This window comes from Chiloscyllium plagiosum, chromosome 31, assembly GCF_004010195.1.
Source record: "Chiloscyllium plagiosum isolate BGI_BamShark_2017 chromosome 31, ASM401019v2, whole genome shotgun sequence".
Taxonomy (NCBI): Eukaryota; Metazoa; Chordata; class Chondrichthyes; order Orectolobiformes; family Hemiscylliidae; genus Chiloscyllium; species Chiloscyllium plagiosum.
Genome location: NC_057740.1, coordinates 30,735,406 through 30,755,358, shown reverse-complemented (window position 1 = coordinate 30,755,358; position 19,953 = coordinate 30,735,406). Strand labels below are relative to the sequence as shown.

General features: G+C 41.2%; 1 protein-coding gene and 1 non-coding gene across 5 annotated transcripts in view; one reads left to right on the top strand and one right to left on the bottom strand.

Annotated features, from left to right (window-relative positions):
- LOC122565377 (interleukin-6 receptor subunit beta-like) overlaps positions 1 to 19,953 on the bottom strand; it is a 109,657-nt gene that overhangs the window by 21,888 nt on the left and 67,816 nt on the right. For all 4 annotated transcript variants that reach the window (XM_043721289.1, XM_043721288.1, XM_043721290.1 and 1 more), the window contains 4 exons: positions 16,089 to 16,221; positions 10,257 to 10,438; positions 4,295 to 4,452; positions 1,059 to 1,212 (listed from right to left, as the gene is read on the bottom strand). In XM_043721289.1, coding sequence (XP_043577224.1) covers positions 1,059 to 1,212; positions 4,295 to 4,452; positions 10,257 to 10,438; positions 16,089 to 16,221 — 627 coding nt within the window. The remainder of the gene's footprint in view (positions 1 to 1,058; positions 1,213 to 4,294; positions 4,453 to 10,256; positions 10,439 to 16,088; positions 16,222 to 19,953) is intronic.
- Positions 15,133 to 15,241, top strand: LOC122539225. Its single transcript, XR_006309004.1, has one exon. It is a non-coding gene; the product is annotated as a U6 spliceosomal RNA (small nuclear RNA).

The following is a 19,953-nucleotide window of genomic DNA, read 5'->3' as shown; positions in this document are numbered from 1 at the left end:
GTACAATTCATCCTCAATGAGCTTTTCTGTTTTAAATAAATGTAATTACTTATGTTTAAAAATAAATTGCACAGAAGAAAATATTGCTGCATAAATCCAAAGTTGCACAGAAAGATAAAGTATATCAATCCTCTAAACCTCTTAGATTTTCAGCAGTCGTGATCACAGAATCATTGTGGTGCAGAAGGAAGCCATTTAGCTCATCATGTCTGCACCAGCTCTCTAGAGCATTTTGACTTGGCTCCAACTTTTGCCTTTTCTCCACAACTCCAAACATTGCTTCTTATTTAATGATCATCCAATGCCCTCCTGAATGCTTCAATTGAATCTGCCTTCACTACTCTTCTGGACAATGCACTCCTCGCATCAGCAAACACTTTAAACACATGCTGTCTTGATCCTCTTACAAGCAGGAACCCTTTCTTCCTATCTAGTCTCTCCAGACACCTCGTGATTTTGAAGACTTCCATCAAATCTCCTGTCAGCCTACTCCTCTTCAAGGAAAACAGTCTCAACTTCTCCAATCCATCCTCATAATTAAAGTCTCTCTTCCCTGAAATCACCCTTGTAAACATCTTCAGTGCTCTCTCCAAGGCATTCACTAAATAATTCATAAAATGTGGCTCCAGAACTGTAAACAATATTCCAGCTGAGCTCTCATCTGTGTATCATGTAGGTTCAGCTTAACCTCTTGTACTCTATGTCCCTATTTATGAAGCCTAGAATACTGTACGTTGGTGGTTCTCTATAGTTGCCCCTTCACCTTTAGTGATTTACGTAAATATCACCCAGGTCTCTCTGTTTCTGCACACCCCTAAGAACATTACCGTTTATTTTATACTGTCTTACCATGTCATTTGTACCAAAGTGCAACATCTCACACTTCTCCACATTGAATTTTATCTGTCAACTACCTGCCCACTCCCCCAACTTGTCAATGTCTTATGAAGTTCTGTATTGACCTCCACACAGTGTACAATTCCTTCAAGTCTTGTAATCTGGGGTTAAAGAATATAATTCAAAGCAATTGTAGCAGCTGGAAGCATTTTTGTACAGACCGCATTCTGATGTAATGCCTGTATTTTCATTACTCCATTCACTCCACGGACTAATCTCAGTTTTCTGCTTACAACGAATCTTCAGCTGGTACTCAGTATAAGGTAGGAGATTGCACAGTTTGAAGAATGTACTATTTATTACTGTTAAAGGAACCTGTGGGAGAAAGAATAGGGCTTTAGATTAACTACTCAGTCCTGCTAAATTTACAATAGCCAGGATTTGATTGTGCTGTCGTGATCTGGCTTATTGACTAAACCAAAATAATATGTGAGTTAGAGAGGCAACCCATAGTTGTGACTGTTCTCAGTGAAAATCTTTATCGGTTAACAAGCTTTTATGAATTATGTAACCAGTACTTTTTTTGTCCAAATCAGATATCACACGTGTTTCTGGGAAGTTAAAATTAGATTCTGAAAGGCAATAATCACGCATTGCCATATTCTTAGAAGCATAGGAAAGCATGAACATTTATAGAATCAAAGAATCATATAGAATCCCTACAGCGTGGAAACAGGCCCTTTGGCCCAACAAGTCCACACCAAAGAGTAACCCACCAGACCCATTCCCCTACCCTATTATCGTCCATTTCAACCAGACAAAGTAGGACATTAATGTCCTATTGTATTGGCAGTAAAGTAAATGCATCATTTGGGACATGCATTTGTGTGGAGAGGTTGAGTACAAATTAATTACCTTTCTTTCCTTGAATTCAGTTGTAAACAAAAGCTGATTATGGTCAACACAGACCAAAGCCTGGTAAACAAATGGATGCCAACTCTCTTGGCCATAGCATATAAATGGGCCAGAGAGACCAGAGAAGTGAAAGTAATAAACATTAATATCTTTTCTCGTTATAAATTGGCTAAACATTTCAGCACAGAGATCTGCAACAACATCCAGTTTAAAGCATAAAATTACCGTGGGACACACTGATTAAAATAACTACTCAAACTACCCCATTTTATTCAAGAAAATAATTTTTCTGACTCGATTTTGTGTTGTGTTTGTGATTAAAAAAAACTTTCTCATAAGCATTGCTTTTGATTTGAATCAAAGTATTTGAACAGAAGTAATAAGGGTAGCACAGTGGCTCACTGGTTAGCACCGATGCCTCACGGCACTAGGGATCTGGCTTTGGTTCCAGCCTTGGGTGACTGTGTGGAGTTTGCACATTCCCCCTGGGTCTGTGTGGTTTTCCACTAGGTGCTCTGATTTCCTCCAACCGTCCAAAGATGTGCAGGTTAGGTGGATAATTTCATGCTAAATTATCTGTAGTATCCAGGATGTGCTGGCTAGCTGGATTAGCTATGAAGGGATACAGGGATTAGGTAGGTGCTGGGTTTGGGTGGGATGTCCTATGAAAGGTCAGCAAGGACTCGATGGGTCAGTGGCCTCTTTCTGCACTGGAGGGATTCTGATTCATTTTTAGTGGTGTGAGAAACTGAAAGGAATTCAACATATAAGTGGAATGCTCCATAATATCTTCCAAGAGGTATCTAACATGGCAATAATGTCCCTAGAAGCTTTATGCATCCTGTGACTATCCATGATCTTGTCAATACTGCCATTTATCATGGGATGAATGTCACATTTTTATCAATTCTCCTTTAGAATCATGATGATGGATTGTAGATACCTGTTGTAACTGCAGAATTGAATATGGACTCCTTATAATTCACATTTACAAGTGGAATTCTACTCTTCCTGACAAGAAGCAAAGAACTGTGGATCCTGCAAATCTGAAACAAAAACAAAAACTGCTGGGGATATTCAGCAGGTCTGGCAGCATCTGTGGAGAGAAAGCAGAGTTAACATTTTGGGTCTAGTGACCCTTCTTCAGAACTGAAACATCGACTCTGCTTTCTCTCCACAGATGCAGCCAGACCTGCTGAATTTCTCCAGCAATTTTTGTTTTTGTTTCCTCTTCCTAACATTGTGTACCCACAACACAAGGAGGATGAAATAGCTAACGATCTGCCATTAAGTAATTACATCTTAATTACAATGATTTATTAAATTCAAAGCTATTTTCTCAGTGCTTCAGAGCTATTTTGGCGGCTCCTTCTCCTAAATTTTCCATGATTGAATAATGGTGAGAGTCTTGGCTGGAATTACTGTTTTCACATCGACTTTGATGTGTTGGCAGACTGCTGGAACACTTGGTGCCAGCATTAGATCATGACTCGGTTGAGAGATCCACAGACAACTCAACAACTGCCAGATACATGTCAACTAGAAGAATATGGTCTTCTTGCAAAGTCACGTGTCTACTGTCATGATATACAGCAGAATGCATCTGTGGAATGACCAGCCCCAACAGCCCAAATCAAAATCAGTGACAATTAGTCTTGTTTCTTATTGATTCTTGAATTCTCCCCCTGAAAGCATATCCGACAGTGCAAATTCTACCAATACAAGCAGTCAGGTCCCGAATTCACTCCAGCTGGAATGGGGATCAAATCTTGTGATTTGGCATCAGTTCAATCCACACTAGCCACCTGACCAAATATACCAACAGAGCTTAAGGGATAACAATTCCATGGTGCACCTGATCGATCAGAGTCCACTCTGCAAATAATCAGCAGCCTTTCTCTTATCCTGCATAAACTGCTGTTCCTTTTGAAACTTCATATTCTTGTGTCAGTCCTGAACAGTATGAGACCAAAAGCTCAAGTTCTGTACTACTAGCCACTAAATGCTACTTATAAAATCTAATTATTCTTGTCAGAAGAACTGGTTAACAAGGCTTTTTCTGTTTCCATATTTCCTTATGCTCTATTTACAATAATGTTTTGTCATTATAAAATGGATATCATCCAATATAATATGTAAAAGAATATTTTTTTCACCTTATGGAAATCTGCTATTGAGGTGTTTTGAGATAATTTTCACGTTCAACCTCCTTTGCTGTAGCCAGAAAAAAAGGTGGTTGGTTCTAATTTATAAATATTGTGAAACAACTAAATCTGTTTTGGATTGAATGCTCTTATTGAAGGGAGGTGTTTAAGTTTATATCCAAATGCCAGTTTTAACAGAAACAAATATTTTGAAACAAACTGAAATCTTAATAAACACAATGCTTACTTAATGGACATCTCAGATTTCTTTTTTTAGGTCTCACAGGGGTATTCTTATGAATGACTAATACTGATCTGCGTTGTAACATTTAATTGATTTGTTAATTGTAGTTTCAATCAGAATAATTAAAACATTGCCATTTAATACGGATAGTCACCCGAGTCCATTTGTCTTCATCCAGTGGTTTGTATTGGATTTCAAAAACAGCTTTACTGTGAGTAACCATTTCAAATGGCATCTCCCAATGTCCAAGTAAACAATCATTTTGCTGTGTGTCTGGCTTCACTGCAATTATTCGAGGAGCTTTGAACTTTACTGTGAAATAAACAGAGCTTTTATTACTTTGCATCCTTACACATCAACACATGTTGAAAATTATTTTTATAGTATTATGGAGAAGGTTGATCAAATTGTCAAAGCCACGGCTCCACCACTTGCCTTTATAATGTTGGAGGTGAAATTTTTCTTGGGTGGCAGCATTAACTGGCAGTCTGTTTGACAATAGGCCAATTTTTATTCATTCTGACATTAATTAAAAGAGAGTATTGGGCACGTGAAATGAGTTGCTTCTCCCAACAGCCTTTTCTGTATGGCCACCAAGGCCACTTCTACCCCTGGTGTACTCAATACAAGGGAAGCATCATTGTGGGTAACGTTAAATATTTTCATTTTCACAACTTGTAGTAGGATTAAATGCTGATGTTCGGCATCCAGGGTAAACATGGCAAGGAGCCTGAGGTTAAACATTTCTATTTAACGCTTACATCACTCTCAAACTCTAGAATGATATTTATGTACAAGGCATGTACTTAGTCTATACTGGATTACATAAGTAATTAATATTAAATTTATGTATTAATTGTTTAGGTGAAATATACTGATTGTTAATTGAGTATCAGTTCTGGTAAAGTTACTCTCAATGTTACATCTCCATTGTCAATTTTAACTTCATTGCCATTCAAATAATACATTACCCAATGGAAGGAACAATTTTCAGAATGTTTGCTCTTGTAGTGGGATGTTGTTATTTCAGAGATCACATTGGAAAATTCCAGCTTTACTTTGGGCCAGTACATTTAATGGCCAATCAATCGGGCTCATGTTTACAGTTTTCCAATATGTGAGTAATTTTGCACTTACCATTTTATAGTATTAGTTCACTGCAGGGAAGTGCATTTCAGATAAACAGCCCTATGGAGTTGATCTCTGATATTAGGTGAATTTTCCTCTCTATGTAAATGCAGCACAGCTGAACATATATTCATAATGGAAGTGTTTATAGTCTTGCTGCACTTCATGATAGAGCAAACCCTTAGCTCAGCATACACGATTGTTAATTTCAAAACAGCACTGCCAGGTATCCAATCTGATGGCCTTTCAACAATGTCAGCCACTTTCTGAAGAAGGGTCACTGGACCTGAAACATTCTCTCTCCAAGGGTACTGTTGAAACTGCTGAGTTTCTCCATCAATTTCTGTTTTTGTGTGTCATTTTCAGCACCTGCAGTTCTTTTGGTTATTTTGTGTGTTGTTTTGCATTAGTGCCTGTCTTGATGATTACCTGAGTATTAGATATCTTATCATACTCAGATACAGTGCAATAAGGAGTGCTCTGCACATGCAAGAAGGTTGAAAAGCATCCCCATCAAAAAGGTTATTAAACTTGTGAATTTGAGTGGGGTTCTTTCAACCTGAGATGTGATGTTGGTGATGAGGGCAAAATTAAAGAAGAGAACACAGGGAAACAATAGGATTGTGTCACGGTTTTTAATAAACTTGTCATCTGCGGAACTGAGCCATTTGATCGTTTGTGTGATCCCAGTACTGTCAGGTGGAGTTTGAAACATCTGTGGTTTGTTTTTAGATGTGCTGACAGTAGCTCAAAGAACAGTGATGGGACTTATTGCTGCTTAATGCAGTGCTTCAGTGAGGAAGATTCAGTGCGGAGTTGCCTAACACTAGACAAAGGTGGATTGTGAATGTGCAGTGAACGATTTAGAAGACCATTACATGGTGTTGCCTTACTCAAAAGGCATAATTTTCCATGAAGTGAAATAGAAGGAGGAAGCAAACAGAAGTTAATCTGTGATTTGATGGAGACAGGAATCAGATGGATGAATATACATTTGTTTTATTTATTGTCGTGTGTATCTTGTTACAAAAAATACAGTGACAAGTGTTGTACTATAGTGTCGCCACTCTCTGGCGCCATCTTAAAACACAGAAAAATAATGGAATAATCAAGAAATGGATCAGGTGATCCAATCTTGCAGGTTACATACGTTGAGGGGAAAATTACTGAATAGTGTAGATCACTTAATGTTGGATGACCCTTTGAAAATACCAGCTGCATTACAGACTATGCATGGACAATTGCACAGCCCCACATTTGCTCTCAGTACAACAGAAGCTGAGGTTAACTAAGTAGTATGACAGAATCTAGGTCTATCTAACTGTAAACAGCAGGAGTCTCGGAGGCAATCTTTCAGATGAGGCAACTTGGTGAACTACAGACAAAGCCTGCTGCTCTGTCAAGGGAGAGGTATAGACAAATTGAGGGGAGAAATCCATATTGCAGAAGTAAAGCTGGGTGGAGAGGGAAGCCTAGCAAACCATATAAAGGAAAAAGGAGGTGAAAGCAGTGCAACTGTGAGTTGAGTTGCAGGAGATGCAGACGATGAGGATACAAATAAAAAACAATAGTTTCCACAAATGGAAACAACAATGAGAAAGTGCCAGTGCTTGTTGGTGATGCTGAAGTCAGCATTTTTGGAGATTCAGACAGTGACAGTGATGTCATGGATAGAAACAGTGCAAGAGAGCAAAGAAATTTAAGCATCCATCTTGAAAATATGTCAACAAGACAGATAGCATGTGCAAGAAGAATGAGAAACAGCATCCATTAAAAGTTTGTCCAGTTTATGACTTTGAGTGTTATTCTTTCGACTTATGACGTAATGGTTCTAAGAACATGTGAGGTTTTGCATTGTAGTAGTGCTGCTGCCTCTGTGTTCAAATTCCACTCCAGGTCTTGATGGCCATGGAAAGTGTGTTCATAATGAGGCTAAGCAGATCAACTTGTAGATCTTCCCAACACTAAGCAACGTTAGGTAGCAAGAACAGAAGAGACCACTGGTCAGCTGTGTGCAGAAGGCAATGGTAAACCCCTCTGAAGTAACTTGGAGAAAGTGAAGACTGCAGATGCTGGAGAGTCAGAGTCATTAAAGTGCAATGCTAGAAAAGCACTGCAGGTCAGGCAGCATCCAAGGAGCAGGAGAGTTGACGCCTGAAGCATTGACTCTTCTGTTACTCGGATGCCACACTGCAGTAATTGCCAAACAGAACCAAGGACCAACACAAAAGTCCATTGTTAGAATTCTCTTTCAAGCCATGACACTTGAAGTATGAGAGAGCGAGAGAGACAGGAGAGAGAGAAGAACATACGAAAGAGGGACAGCTATAGGCCAATGGGGCCTTACAAGTCTGCTCTACCATGCAGTAAGCTGATTGTTGATTTTGTATCGCAACACAATCCTTCTACCTTATCCCCATTTCCCATAACGCTAATTACAAATGGTGCCATAACTTATTTATGTTGCTCATTATCTTTCTTCATGATATTCTATTATGAATCCAATAACTAACTTTAACTAACTTTCTCCAATTGACTTCAATTCATACTGTTTCTATTCTGTGCCATAAATGCTTTAACACAGTAATCAATAAGAACGGAACATGAATGCCTCAAACACTGGCTCAGATCAGATATTCAGTCGAATAGTCATACCAGACTCAAAATCTCTATCCACAGATGCTGCCAGATCTACTGAATTTCTCCAGCACTTCCTGCTTTTTGCTTCAGGTTTCCAGCATCCACATTATTTTGCTTTTATCAGACCAGATATTGTTCAATTTATTTTATTACAGCAAATGTGACTTAAGATCAACTTCAATAAGAAAATTTCCTTTTTCTAGGGAATGATGAGATCTGTCTATAATGGACTAACACAGACCATTCACTCTCCTGACATTATGGATTCAAAGCCAACCCTTATTAGAAACTTGTTGACACTTAATATGGGATAACTAGTTAGAAAATATTAGTTATTATAATTTATTTAGCTGTTAAAAACATATTATAATAATAAATGTAAAGTTGCTGTAGTGCACTGCTATAACAGTACAACAGCATACAACAGTAGATTATAAAACCAACAACAGGTGTCACATGAAGTTGATGTTAGCACCGCTCATTGAATTAAACACGAACTGGAAGTGAGCTGTATTTTTCCACCAAGCGACCAGCCTGTTTGCTTTGCTTTTGTTCTAGTCAGCAGATCAGTGCAACTAGCTTTCAGTTCGTTAGATGGGCTTTCATGTGAGGCCAACATAATTCCAGATTTACCCATCGCAAACATTTAGGAAAGTCATCTTGCTGAAGAGACATGTGGCTCACTCCCATGCTTATTTCTTATTTCCTAACACTTTAAAACCAACAAATGTAGCATATTAAAGAATCACTTCTAATAAAAGCAGTACTGTAATGAAGCTACTGATTTCTGATTGTAGAATAAACATTTTTTAAAAATTCACTCATGGAACATGGGCATCTCTGGTTAGACTAGCATTTATTGCCCATTCCTAATTTCCCAGAGAACAGGTAAGAGTCAACCACATTGCTGTGGGTCTGGAGTCACATGGAGGCCAGACCTGTTAAGGATGGCAGTTTCCTTCCCTATAGGACATTAGGGACCCAGATGGGTTTTTCCAACTATCAGCAATGGTTTCATAGTCATCAGTGGACTCTTAATTCCAGATTCTTTATTGAATTCAAATTCGACCATCTGCCGTGGTGGGATTTGAATCCAAGTCCCGAGAATATTAGCTGGTAAAGACTGTTCCCTCCACAACTGCCTCGTCAGGTCGCTTTCCATAAGGACCGTTTCCTCACGACTGCCTCGTCAGGTACACAACGCCCAACATCCCACCCTTCCCTCCCGGCACCCTCCCCTGCCACTGCAGGAATTGCAAAACCTGCGCCCACACCTCCCCCTCACCTCTGCCCAAGACCCCAAAGGAGCCTTCTACATTCAAAGTTTCACCTGCACTTCCACACATGTCATTTACTGTATCTGTTGCTCCCGATGCGGTCTCCTCTACATTGGGAAGACAGGATGCTCACTTGCAGAATGCTTCAGAGACCATCTCCGGGACACCGCACCAACCAACCCCAACGCCCCGTGGCCGAACACTTCAACTTTTCCTCCCACTCTGCCGAGGACATGCAGGTCCTGGGCCTCCTCCATCGCCACTCCTTAACCACCCGATGCCTGGAGGAAGAACACCTCATCTTCTGCTTCGGGACCTTCCAACTGCATGGCATCAATGTGGATTTCACCAGCTTCCTCATTTCCCCTCCCCCCATCTTATTCCAGTTCCAATCTTCCAGCTCAGCACCACCCTCATGACCTGTCCCACCTGTCCATCTCCCTTCCCACCTATCCACTCCACCCTGCCCTCCGACCTATCACCCTTACCCCCACCTCTATCCACCTATTGCACTCTCAGCTACCTTCCCCCCAGCCCCACCGCTCCCATTTATCTCTCCACCCCCGAGGTTCCCAGCCTCATTTCTGATGAAGAGTTTTTGCCCGAAATGTCGATTGTCCTGCTCCTCGGATGTTGCCTGACCTGCTGTGCATTTCCAGCACCACACTCTCGACTCTAATCTCCAGCATCTACAGTTCTCACTTTCGCCTTTCTGGATTCAGAGTCCAGCGATAATACCACTAGGTTACTGCCTGCCCTGTTTTACAATTTAGTCTTCAATTTTGCAATTTAGTCTTCAATAAAAGTTTTGCAATTTAGTTTTTATTAGTTGAAAATCTAATATAGCTCAAGATTAATTTACTTTGCAATATTAATTTATTTTCAGCAAACGTACAGAACTAAACTATAATGCACTCTCAATTCCAGAGTGAATTAGCTGTTTTTTAATGTAATGCATTCTATTGAATCTGACATAAACCAAAATATCTGTTCTTGTCAAAAGTTAATAAAAATAATTAACAATTATCATTTAACACCAGTTAATGCCTGATGAACCATCTCTGTTATTACCTATTAGCATGCCATCAAGACACATGTGGCTGGATGTCTCTGAGCCAAACTCATTTGTAGCAGTCACCCAGATGTCATGGTAAGAAGCCAAATTTGAAACAAGAACCATACATGAATTTTTGGTCTTGTTTGTAGTACAATTCCTTGGGTCTAAATATCTTATACTGCAGTTCCCAATCATTCTGAAACAGAAAAGAAATCAAACACTTTAGATTAAAGTCCAGACATATGCACTAAGTATGCACACAAAACTGAACAAGCTACATTAAAAGCAACAGTCATTAAAACAGATTACAGGGTATGGAATCTGTGGAAAGCAGTTCACTGCCTAACTCCCCAAGTCACAAACCTTCATGTGTCACACTCAAGAGACTGTGCACTGTTCAGGTTAAAAAAAAGTTGTTTGTTTGCCATCTAATTCAAGGGCTTTGACATCCATAATTGATGGTCGCATTCTAATGCAATGTACAGGATATACTGCAGCAAGTCACTAAGACTTCTTTGGCATCACCACCAAAGCCCATAACATTCACGACTTGGTAGAACAAGGCCAGCAGATATATGAGGACACTACTCACCTCCAAGTTCTACTCCAAGGCCATTAAATTGTGACTTGGACATGACCTCCAGTGTCACTGAAAGCTGCTGCACTAAATTCACAGGATTACAAGATATAACTTCCATAGAATAAAGTCGTAATTTTTTTCAAAGCTTTTGTGGTGTTTTATTCTGATGGAAAATATGGCCAAAACATTCCACCAAAGGTAAATGGCAGACAGGTGGGAGATGCTATGAAAACCTACTCCTTAGGTGATGTGTACTGTCTGTCTAATCAGTGCAAAAAATTAGTAAGCAAGATAATTTTATGTTGTTTAGCTTCAATTGGAGCGAATCATTGTAAATTTATAGCTAATTGTCTCACACCTTCATTGCACTCCTTAAAAAAATACAAGTAAAAGATAATTGCCTCGTAGGTGACCCTCCTGACATTGTTCAACTTAAATCTTTTTCTTCAATTGCAATCTTTCTTATCTTTACCTTTTAGAAATCATTAACATCTATGTTCCTGATATTCCTTACTGCTTTTTCTTTTAAGCTCCAAAAAACTGTGCTGTCTGTAGCTTCTCTCATCTACATCTTCACCATGTTGAAATCAAGGTTTCTTGTCCCGTCACCTCATCAAACCCATCCTTTCCCATCCCAAAATCGTGGAAGTCCTCAGCTCCTTCAGTGTTTCTTTATTCCTTCAATCTTTAATAATTTAGAGTCATAGAGTCATAGAGATGTACTGCATGGAAACAGACCCTTCGGTCCAACCCGTCCATGCCGACCAGATATCCCAACCCAATCTACTCCCACCTGCCAGCACCCAGCCCATATACCTCCAAACCCTTCCTATTCATATACCCATCCAGATGCCGTTTAAATGTTGCAATTGTACCAGCCTCCACCACTTCCTCTGGCAGCTCATTCCATACATGTACCACCCTCTGTGTGAAAAAGTTGCCCCTTAGGTTTCTTTTATATCTTTCCCCTCTCACCCTAAACCTATGCCCTCTGGTTCTGGACTCCCTGACCCCAGGGAAAAGACTTTGCCTGTTTACCCTATCCAAGCCCCTCATAATTTCGTAAACCTCTATATGGTCACCTCTCAGCCTCCGAAGCTCCAGGTAAAACAGCCCCAGCCTGTTCAGCCTCTCCCCATAGCTCAAATCCTCCAACCCTGGCAACATCTTTGTAAATCTTTTCTGAACCCTTTCAAGTTTCACAACATCTTTCCGATAGGAAGGAGACCAGAATTGCATGCAATATTCCAACAGTGGCCTAACCAATGTCCTGTACAACCGCAACATGACCTCCCAACTCCTGTACTCAATACTCTGACCAATAAAGGAAAGCATACCTTCACTATCCTATCTACCTGCGACTCCATTTTCAAGGAGCTATGAATCTGCACTCTAAGGTCTCTTTGTTCAGCAACACTCCCTAGGACCTTACCATTAAGCATATAGATCCTGCTACGAATTGCTTTCCCAAAAATGCAGCACCTCGCATTTATCTGAATTAAACTCCATCTACCACTTCTCAGCCCATTGGCCGACCAGGTGAAGGTCCTGTTGTAATCTGAGGTAACCCTCTTCACTGTCCACTACACCTCCAATTTTGGTGTCATCTGCAAACTTACTAACTGTACCTCTTATGCTCGCATCCAAATCATTTATGTAAATGACAAACAGTAGAGGACCCAGCACAGATCCTTGTGGCACTTCACTGGTTACAGGCCTCCAGTCTGAAAAACAACCCTCCACCACCGCCCTCTGACTTCTACCTTTGAGCCAGTTCTGTATCCAAATGGCTTGATCTCCCTGTATTCATCGCGATCTAACCTTACTAATCAGTCTCCCATGGGGAACCTTGTCAAACATCTTACTGAAGTCCATATAGATCACATCTACCGCTCTGCCCTCATCAATAACAAGGAATTTTTGCAACTTGAGCAAATGAAGAAAGTTCGTAAATGGATAAAATGGAGTGATAAGGAACTAAAGGGTAATTGAAACAATGAAAATGTTTGCTACAAAAGATGAACAAAGTTATTGTGGAGGCAGGTTTAAAAATAGAGATGTGGGGAATGTTATATAAGGCAGTTAGACTTGACATCACAAGATAAGCTCTGCCTATCATGATATATAGGATTATTCCTGGGAGAAGCTAAGGCCAGGCTTCCTAAACTATGAGGGGCAATGCTAAATGTGGTCATCAGCTGACATTTTGATGTCACAAGCTCTGAGGTAGCGATGGCTACTGTGGAGCTCTGAGTGCTCTTTAAATCATTGGAGATTGGTTTAAAAGTGGGCATGCCTTAATAGGCCAATCTTGCAGGTGTGGTTTCTGTCTTGTAAAACCTAGTTAAATGGTAATTTGCTTTACAATTTAATTAAACAGTTTCCCCCTCCACTCCATTGACACTCCTATACATAGGCCCATACATCCAGGTCTCTCTTCCACCACCCTGCTTTCAGAGGCCTGATGACTTGGCAACTTGTGATGGGCAGTTGTTTGGGAGGGTGGAGTTAAGGTTTCCTCCATCTCTTCACTACAGTGATTGTTCTTAATGTTAATAGCATGTTGTCAAGGAGTAATGGGTACTTAGTTTGAAATTGACTCTGGCTGTATCACAGGAGACACTCATCCATCTCAGGTGTAACCTATCTATTTATCAGGGAATATGCAATAATCCTATTAACTGTTCATAAAGATTGACCTCTCTACTGCTGAAGACTTTGTGTGGGCATCCTTCCCCAGGTGGTATCAGCAGCTCAACTAGTACCAGTGGGAAGGACTGGGGCAGCTAACAAAGCCAAGACACTCCAGATGACAGATACACATTCATAAAATTGTAGCAGTGATAGGGTGCACTTCTAAGAGAGAGTACTGACCAAAAAGAGTAGCTAACCATTTGTTACATTCATTAGATACTAAGAATTTGTAAATGGCACAATATTTAATTGAATTATAATGAGTCTGTAGTTCTGTGCTGAGTTAACATTGACTGAAGATCTGGGGAAGAATTTAAGAAGGGGAAAGGAGACTACTCCCCCGCCCAGGAAGGAAACTTGGCAGCTAGCTGGCAGATCAATAAGAAACCTGCCACACAACCCTAACACCCTGGGGGCATCGATGGGTACTGCCAGCACTACAAGCATTGGCTGGATGGAGGCTACATGGATCCCTTCACCCAGGCAAGGCAGGGATATTGGGTGAGCAGGTGTCAGCGAGTGGGTGGGGGTGGAGATGAAAGATGGGTGGAGGGGGAAGCTGGGTTAAAGCCCACATGTCATCCTCTGTGGAAATGTTGCTGATGTGCAAAGTGTACCCCCTGAAGATACTACCCCCTCTTTCTTGCAATCCTTCTAAAAAATCAGTTTCTCACCCCACTTGTATTAAGGTGCAGGCAGGGTAATCTATGAGAGCAACTTAGCTTTGAAAGAATTCAACTAATCCTTAATTATTAAAATATCGCAGGCAGGATTCTGATCTGGGCACCAATCAATTCTCATATTATTGAGTTTAGCTTAAGGCTCAAACCCACCTGTTAGATGGGATTCCCTGGCTAAGGCACATAACATTCAGGCCCTGACCACACATGGAGACAAAGTGCTTACAAATATTTTTCTAATGTTTCCTGATCTCTCTCCATTTACATTCTCAATGATGTACATTTATGGTACAAATTAACATCAGACTGGATCCACTCCTTTAGAATAATCTGTTTCCAAGATGAACTGGTAACTTTGTGTACTTATTACAACAGAAGAGTTAACTTTTGTCAATTAGAAACTAAACTGTTATTGAAAGGAACACTTGCAGAAGTCTTAGACGATGGCTAAAAGCAGTATGAAGGATTACAACACTGGTTTTATTCAGGTAAAGATTACTGTGAAGTTTGCATTTAAACTTATAATTATGTATTCTTTTGGTTGCTGTGTGACCGCAAGGATTTGTCAAGGTATCAGGTGGAATTATGATAACAACTGCTAGCAAGAGAATTAGAAAACCATCTGCTGCCCGGATTGTTTTCTCCTTCACATCTGCTGAAGAAGCAATGCCACCTTTGGAATTTAAAATAATAATGATTTGGAGATGCCACTGTTGGACTGGGGTGTACAAAGTTAAAGATCATACAACACCAGGTTATAGTCCAACAGGTTTAATTGGAAGCACACTAGCTTTTGGAGCGCTGCTCCTGCATCAGGTGGTTGTCTGGGGGTGGGGTGGGGTGGGGGGGGGAGGGTTGAATGTGTGTTCTAAGAACATTAGTTTGGAATTCCACTGACTTTACCATTACACCACTGTCTCTCTATAATCTGCATTTATGCTATAGCTTCGACAGCACATATACTAAAATTGGAACGATACAGAGAAAATTAGCATGGTCCCTGCGCAAGGAAGACATGCAAATTCGGGAAGCGTTCTATATTTTTTTAAGGGCGGCACGATGGCTCAGTGGTTAGCATTGCTGCCTCACAGGTTCGATTCCAGCCTCAGATGACTGCCTTTGTGGAGTTTGCACATTCTCCCTGTGTTTGCGTGGGTTTCCTCCCACAGTCCAAAGATGTGCAGTTCAGATGAATTGGCCATGTTAAATTGCCCATAGAGTGAGGTGCATTAGTCAAAGGGAAATGGGTCTGGGTGGGTTACTCCTCGGAGGATCGGTGTGGAGTTGTTCGGCTGAAGGGCCTGTTTCCACTGTAGGGAATCTAATCTAAATCTTAACCTGTGAGTGTTTGAGGATAATGTGACAGTTGCCATGATGGAAAAAGTATGGTTCATCTGTTTAAAAAAACCTAAACATCCAAAAATATGATTTAAAAGCAATTAATTTCATCATATCATTAATTAAATTTGTATTAGAAGTGACTATGTTTTTAACCAGACCATAGGGCTGCTCTCTCTTTAGAGAGAGATGACTGGTGGTGGTTTAATAAGGGTCACCACATCTGAAGCCAAGGGGAGAGGTTGAGGAGGAGCCCTTCATTATACCTAACGTCAGCCAGTGCTGGATCTGAATCCACGCTGTTGGCATCACTCTGCATCACAAACCAGCTGGGAATGGTTAGCTCAGTTGGCAGGACAGCCAGTTAGTGTGATTCCAATTTCCACGCCAGAAGGATTGTCATTCTCAACCTCTCCCCTCACCTGAGGCGTTCTGACCCTCAGGTTAAATAAACATGAATGGAGAATGGTTGATTTTGCTTTGGGTTTGAGAGGTTTCGTTATCAACATCCAATTTTGAAAGAACGATGGTAAAATCTGAATCTGATTACTCACTCTGATATATATAGTGTGAAGTTTGTTTCTAGATATGTTTCAGGTCCTGAATCCCAATTACAAATCATGCTTTGTGTCAAAAATGAAGTCCAGTGAGAGATACAGGATGAAAGGCGTGGCCTCACCGGAGGAACTGGAAGGAAAAGATGGAGATACATGCTGTTAGTATTGCATTAATGCATACACCACGCTACAGAAAGGCCTTCACTGGTCTAGCAGCATAGAATTGTTGCATGCTATTTAACCCATCACATCTGTGCTGGTCTCTGCAGAAACAATTCAGCCAGTCCCACTCCTCTGCCCCCACCCATGGATTTGCAAACTTTCTCTCTTCAGGAGTTTATCCAATTCCTATCTGAAGGCCACTAGTGAATCTGCCTCCTTCACACACCGAGGCAGTGCATTCTCAAGCCTAGCCACTCACCAGGCAAAAAGGTTTTTCCATATGTCATTATTGGTTATTTTGCCATTCACATTAAATGATTGTCTCCCAAGCTCTCAACCTTGCAATCAATGTCCATTGCTCCCTATCTACTCTGTGCAGAGCTCTCATGGTTTTGAAAACCTCTATTTTCTCGACTTCTATTTCATTTTTTCCAATCTATCCATGTAACTGAAGGCTCTGATCCCTGGAATCATTCTTCCAGCTGTTTTTGCATCCTCTCTGAAACCATCACATCCTTCATAAAATGTGACACCCAGCCTGGTCACCATACTCCTTTTAAGGTTGAAGCAATGCTTGATAAAGATTCGTCATAATTTCCTTGCTTTGTACACATGTCCACCTATTATTAAAGCCCAAGGTCATTTATGCTTTTTTATGCTTCTTAACCGATCTTCACACATTCAAAGATTTGTGCACATGTTATAATTTGTGTCCATGTATAATTAACTCATTAACTATTAACTTGTTTAGTCCATTGTACTGATCTCTTTCTGCAAACTTTTATATTGTCCAGGCAATGATGTGACTTTTTCTTCCCCTGAAGAATACTCATAGAATCGTGGGCGGCACAGTGGCACGGCAGTTAGCACTGCTGCCTCACAGTGCCAGAGATCCAGGTTCAATTCCTGCCTCAGGTGAATCTCTGTGTGGAGTTTGCACATTCTCCCCTTGTCTGCGTGGGTTTCCTCCGGGTGCTCCGGTTTCCTCCCACAATCCAAAAATGTGCAGGTTAGGTGAATTGGCCATGCTAAATTGCCCGTAGTGTTAGGTGAAGGGGTAAATGTAGGAAAATGGGTCTGGGTGGGTTACGCTTCGGAGGGTCAGTGTGAACTTGTTGGGCCGAAGAGCCTGTTTCCACATTCTAAGTAATCTAAATCTAAAAGAATCAAAGCGATGTACAGGACTGAGACTTCGGTCCAACACGTTCATGCCAACCAGATATCCCAAACTAATCTAGTGCCATTTGCCAGGACTTGCCCATATCCCTCTAAACCCTTCCTATTCACATACCCATCCAGAAGCCTTTTATTATAGTATAGTGTGGGCATTGGATGAGGATTTTCCCTTCATTGGCTAGATTTTGCTGGGTCAAGATTTCTCACCACACCTCCCATAATGCAGCAATCCTGGTCCACTTTCCCGGATTTGGATAATCGCAAATGGATGGAGGGTTCCTGGTATGACTCCTAGAGCCAGGAGAGCTCAAACAAAAAGAAAATCCCAAGCTTGTTACAAGAGAGTCAACCAGGCACTTAAACAATGGGAACCGCCATGCAATCACAGTCAAAGTCACTTGGGATCTCTGGGTAGGAGGGAAAGGGACTCCAAGGCCACTCACTCTTTTAAATGAAAACAACTTTTTCCTCTAAATTTGAAAATGTTGGAGTGGGGATGTTGCCAATTTGAGGTGCCTTCCCTCTCACATACCTGCCATGGTGGCTGCTTTCAAACTGGCCCTCAAGCTTTGGGAGCTTACGTGACTAACCTGATCATTAATTGGCTGTTCCAGTGAAGATCACTGTTACTCAGAATCTGGGCTTCTGACCCCATTTGAGATGAATGATCTGGACCTGGAGCGCACTGAAAACAATCCTGCCCATGCAAATGTGTGAGAATGGGAGGGCTGGCTGCGCAGAGGGGGAAACTTGCTGAAGATCCAGGCAGAAAGCACCTGTGGAGGAGCAGAAGAATGGGTGGCAGAAACAAATCCATCTCCCTTCTCCCAATGACACTCACACTGAGGTGCAGTTTCAGAGCCGGTGTCAGTCACTAGGAAATTGTAGGTCTATTGAAGCTGATTTTAGCTCTATCTTTGCATTGCAGGAACAGCTGTTCCTTGGGCTTAAGAGACCATAGAAGACAGGAGCAGGAGTAGGCCTTTTGACCTCTTGAATCTGCCCCACCATTCAATATAATCATGTTCAAAGTTTGTGAGAAGATTTGTAGCTCAGGTGCTCGTTGCTGTGGTTCTGTTCGCCGAGCTGGAAGTTTTTGTTGCAAATGATTCGTCCCCTGTCTAGGTGACATCCTCAGTGCTTGGGAGCCTCCTGTGAAGCGCTTCTGTGTTGTTTCCTCCGGCATTTATGGTGGCCTGTCCCTGCCGCTTCTGGTTGTCAGTTTCAGCTGTCCGCTGTAGTGGCCGGTATATTGGGTCCAGGTCTATGTGTTTGTTGATGGAGTTTGTGGATGAGTGCCAAGCTTCTAGGAATTCCCTGGCTGTTCTTTGTTTCGCTTGCCCTATAATGGTAGTGTTGTCCCAGTCAAATCTTCTCACAAACTCTAAACAAAGAAAACTAAAAGCAGATGATCTGACAGCTGTTACAGATGATCTGACAGCTGTTTGTGGGAGCTTGTTATTGCAATCGGCCACCATGTACCCTACATTAAAATAGCATCTACACTCAGATGTACCTCATTGGCTACAAAGCACTCTGGGATGTTGCGTAAAACAGACACAAATCTTTCTCTTCCTTTCGTTTCTTTGTTTGTTCTTTCCTTCTTCAGGCAACACATCAATCAGCAAGCAATGTTTTGAATCCCTTCCTGACCCACAGGAGACAATGCTGCAATAAATTTGTGTTCAGTCATGTATACACCAAGGAGCAAATGGCCCCTTCCTTTGATTTAAGACCTTTTTGCTATTTGTTACAGGACTCTGAGCTACAGTAATGCAGTATACACACTTGAGTTGAAAAATGTGGTGCTGGAAAAACACAGCAGGCCAGGCAGCATCCAAGGAGCAGGAGAATCGACGTTTCGGGCACAAGCCCTTCTTCAGGAACATCTGCAGTCCTCACTTTCTCCTAGTATACACACTAGTCAGTATTGATAAGTCAGTACTTCGTGACCATTGCTACTTCCCTTTCCCTTTATAGTGGCATGTCGTTCACAGAATATTGCAACAAAGGCAAATTAATGATTAGAAAGAACATGTTCCTTTACGAAAGGACAATTTTGCATTATGTCAGTGATGATACAAGTGATAGATGCCTATTTGCTTTAAGCAATCCAGAACGCCAGGCTAATCTTCTGAGGGTCTGGGTTTAAATCCCACCATGGCATACACTAACATCGACATTCAATAAAAATCTGAAATTAAAAGCCGGCGTGAAAACCATCCTGTTCAGTAATGTTCTTTAGGGAAGGGAATCTGCCATCCCCACATGGTCTGGCCTGTATGTGACTCCAGACTTAGAGCAATGTGATTGTCTCTTCTGGGCTGTTAGGAATTGGCAAGAAATGTGGGCCAAACCAGCGATACCTACTTCCCTTGAAGGAATTGTAAAAGAACTCACCTGACTGACAAAAAAAACCTTAACAAAACATTAAACATTCCTATGCTTTAGCAATCAAGCCTTCTGACCAACATGGGGTTTGAAATTGATATACATGTCATTTAAACAAAATATCAATGTTCTC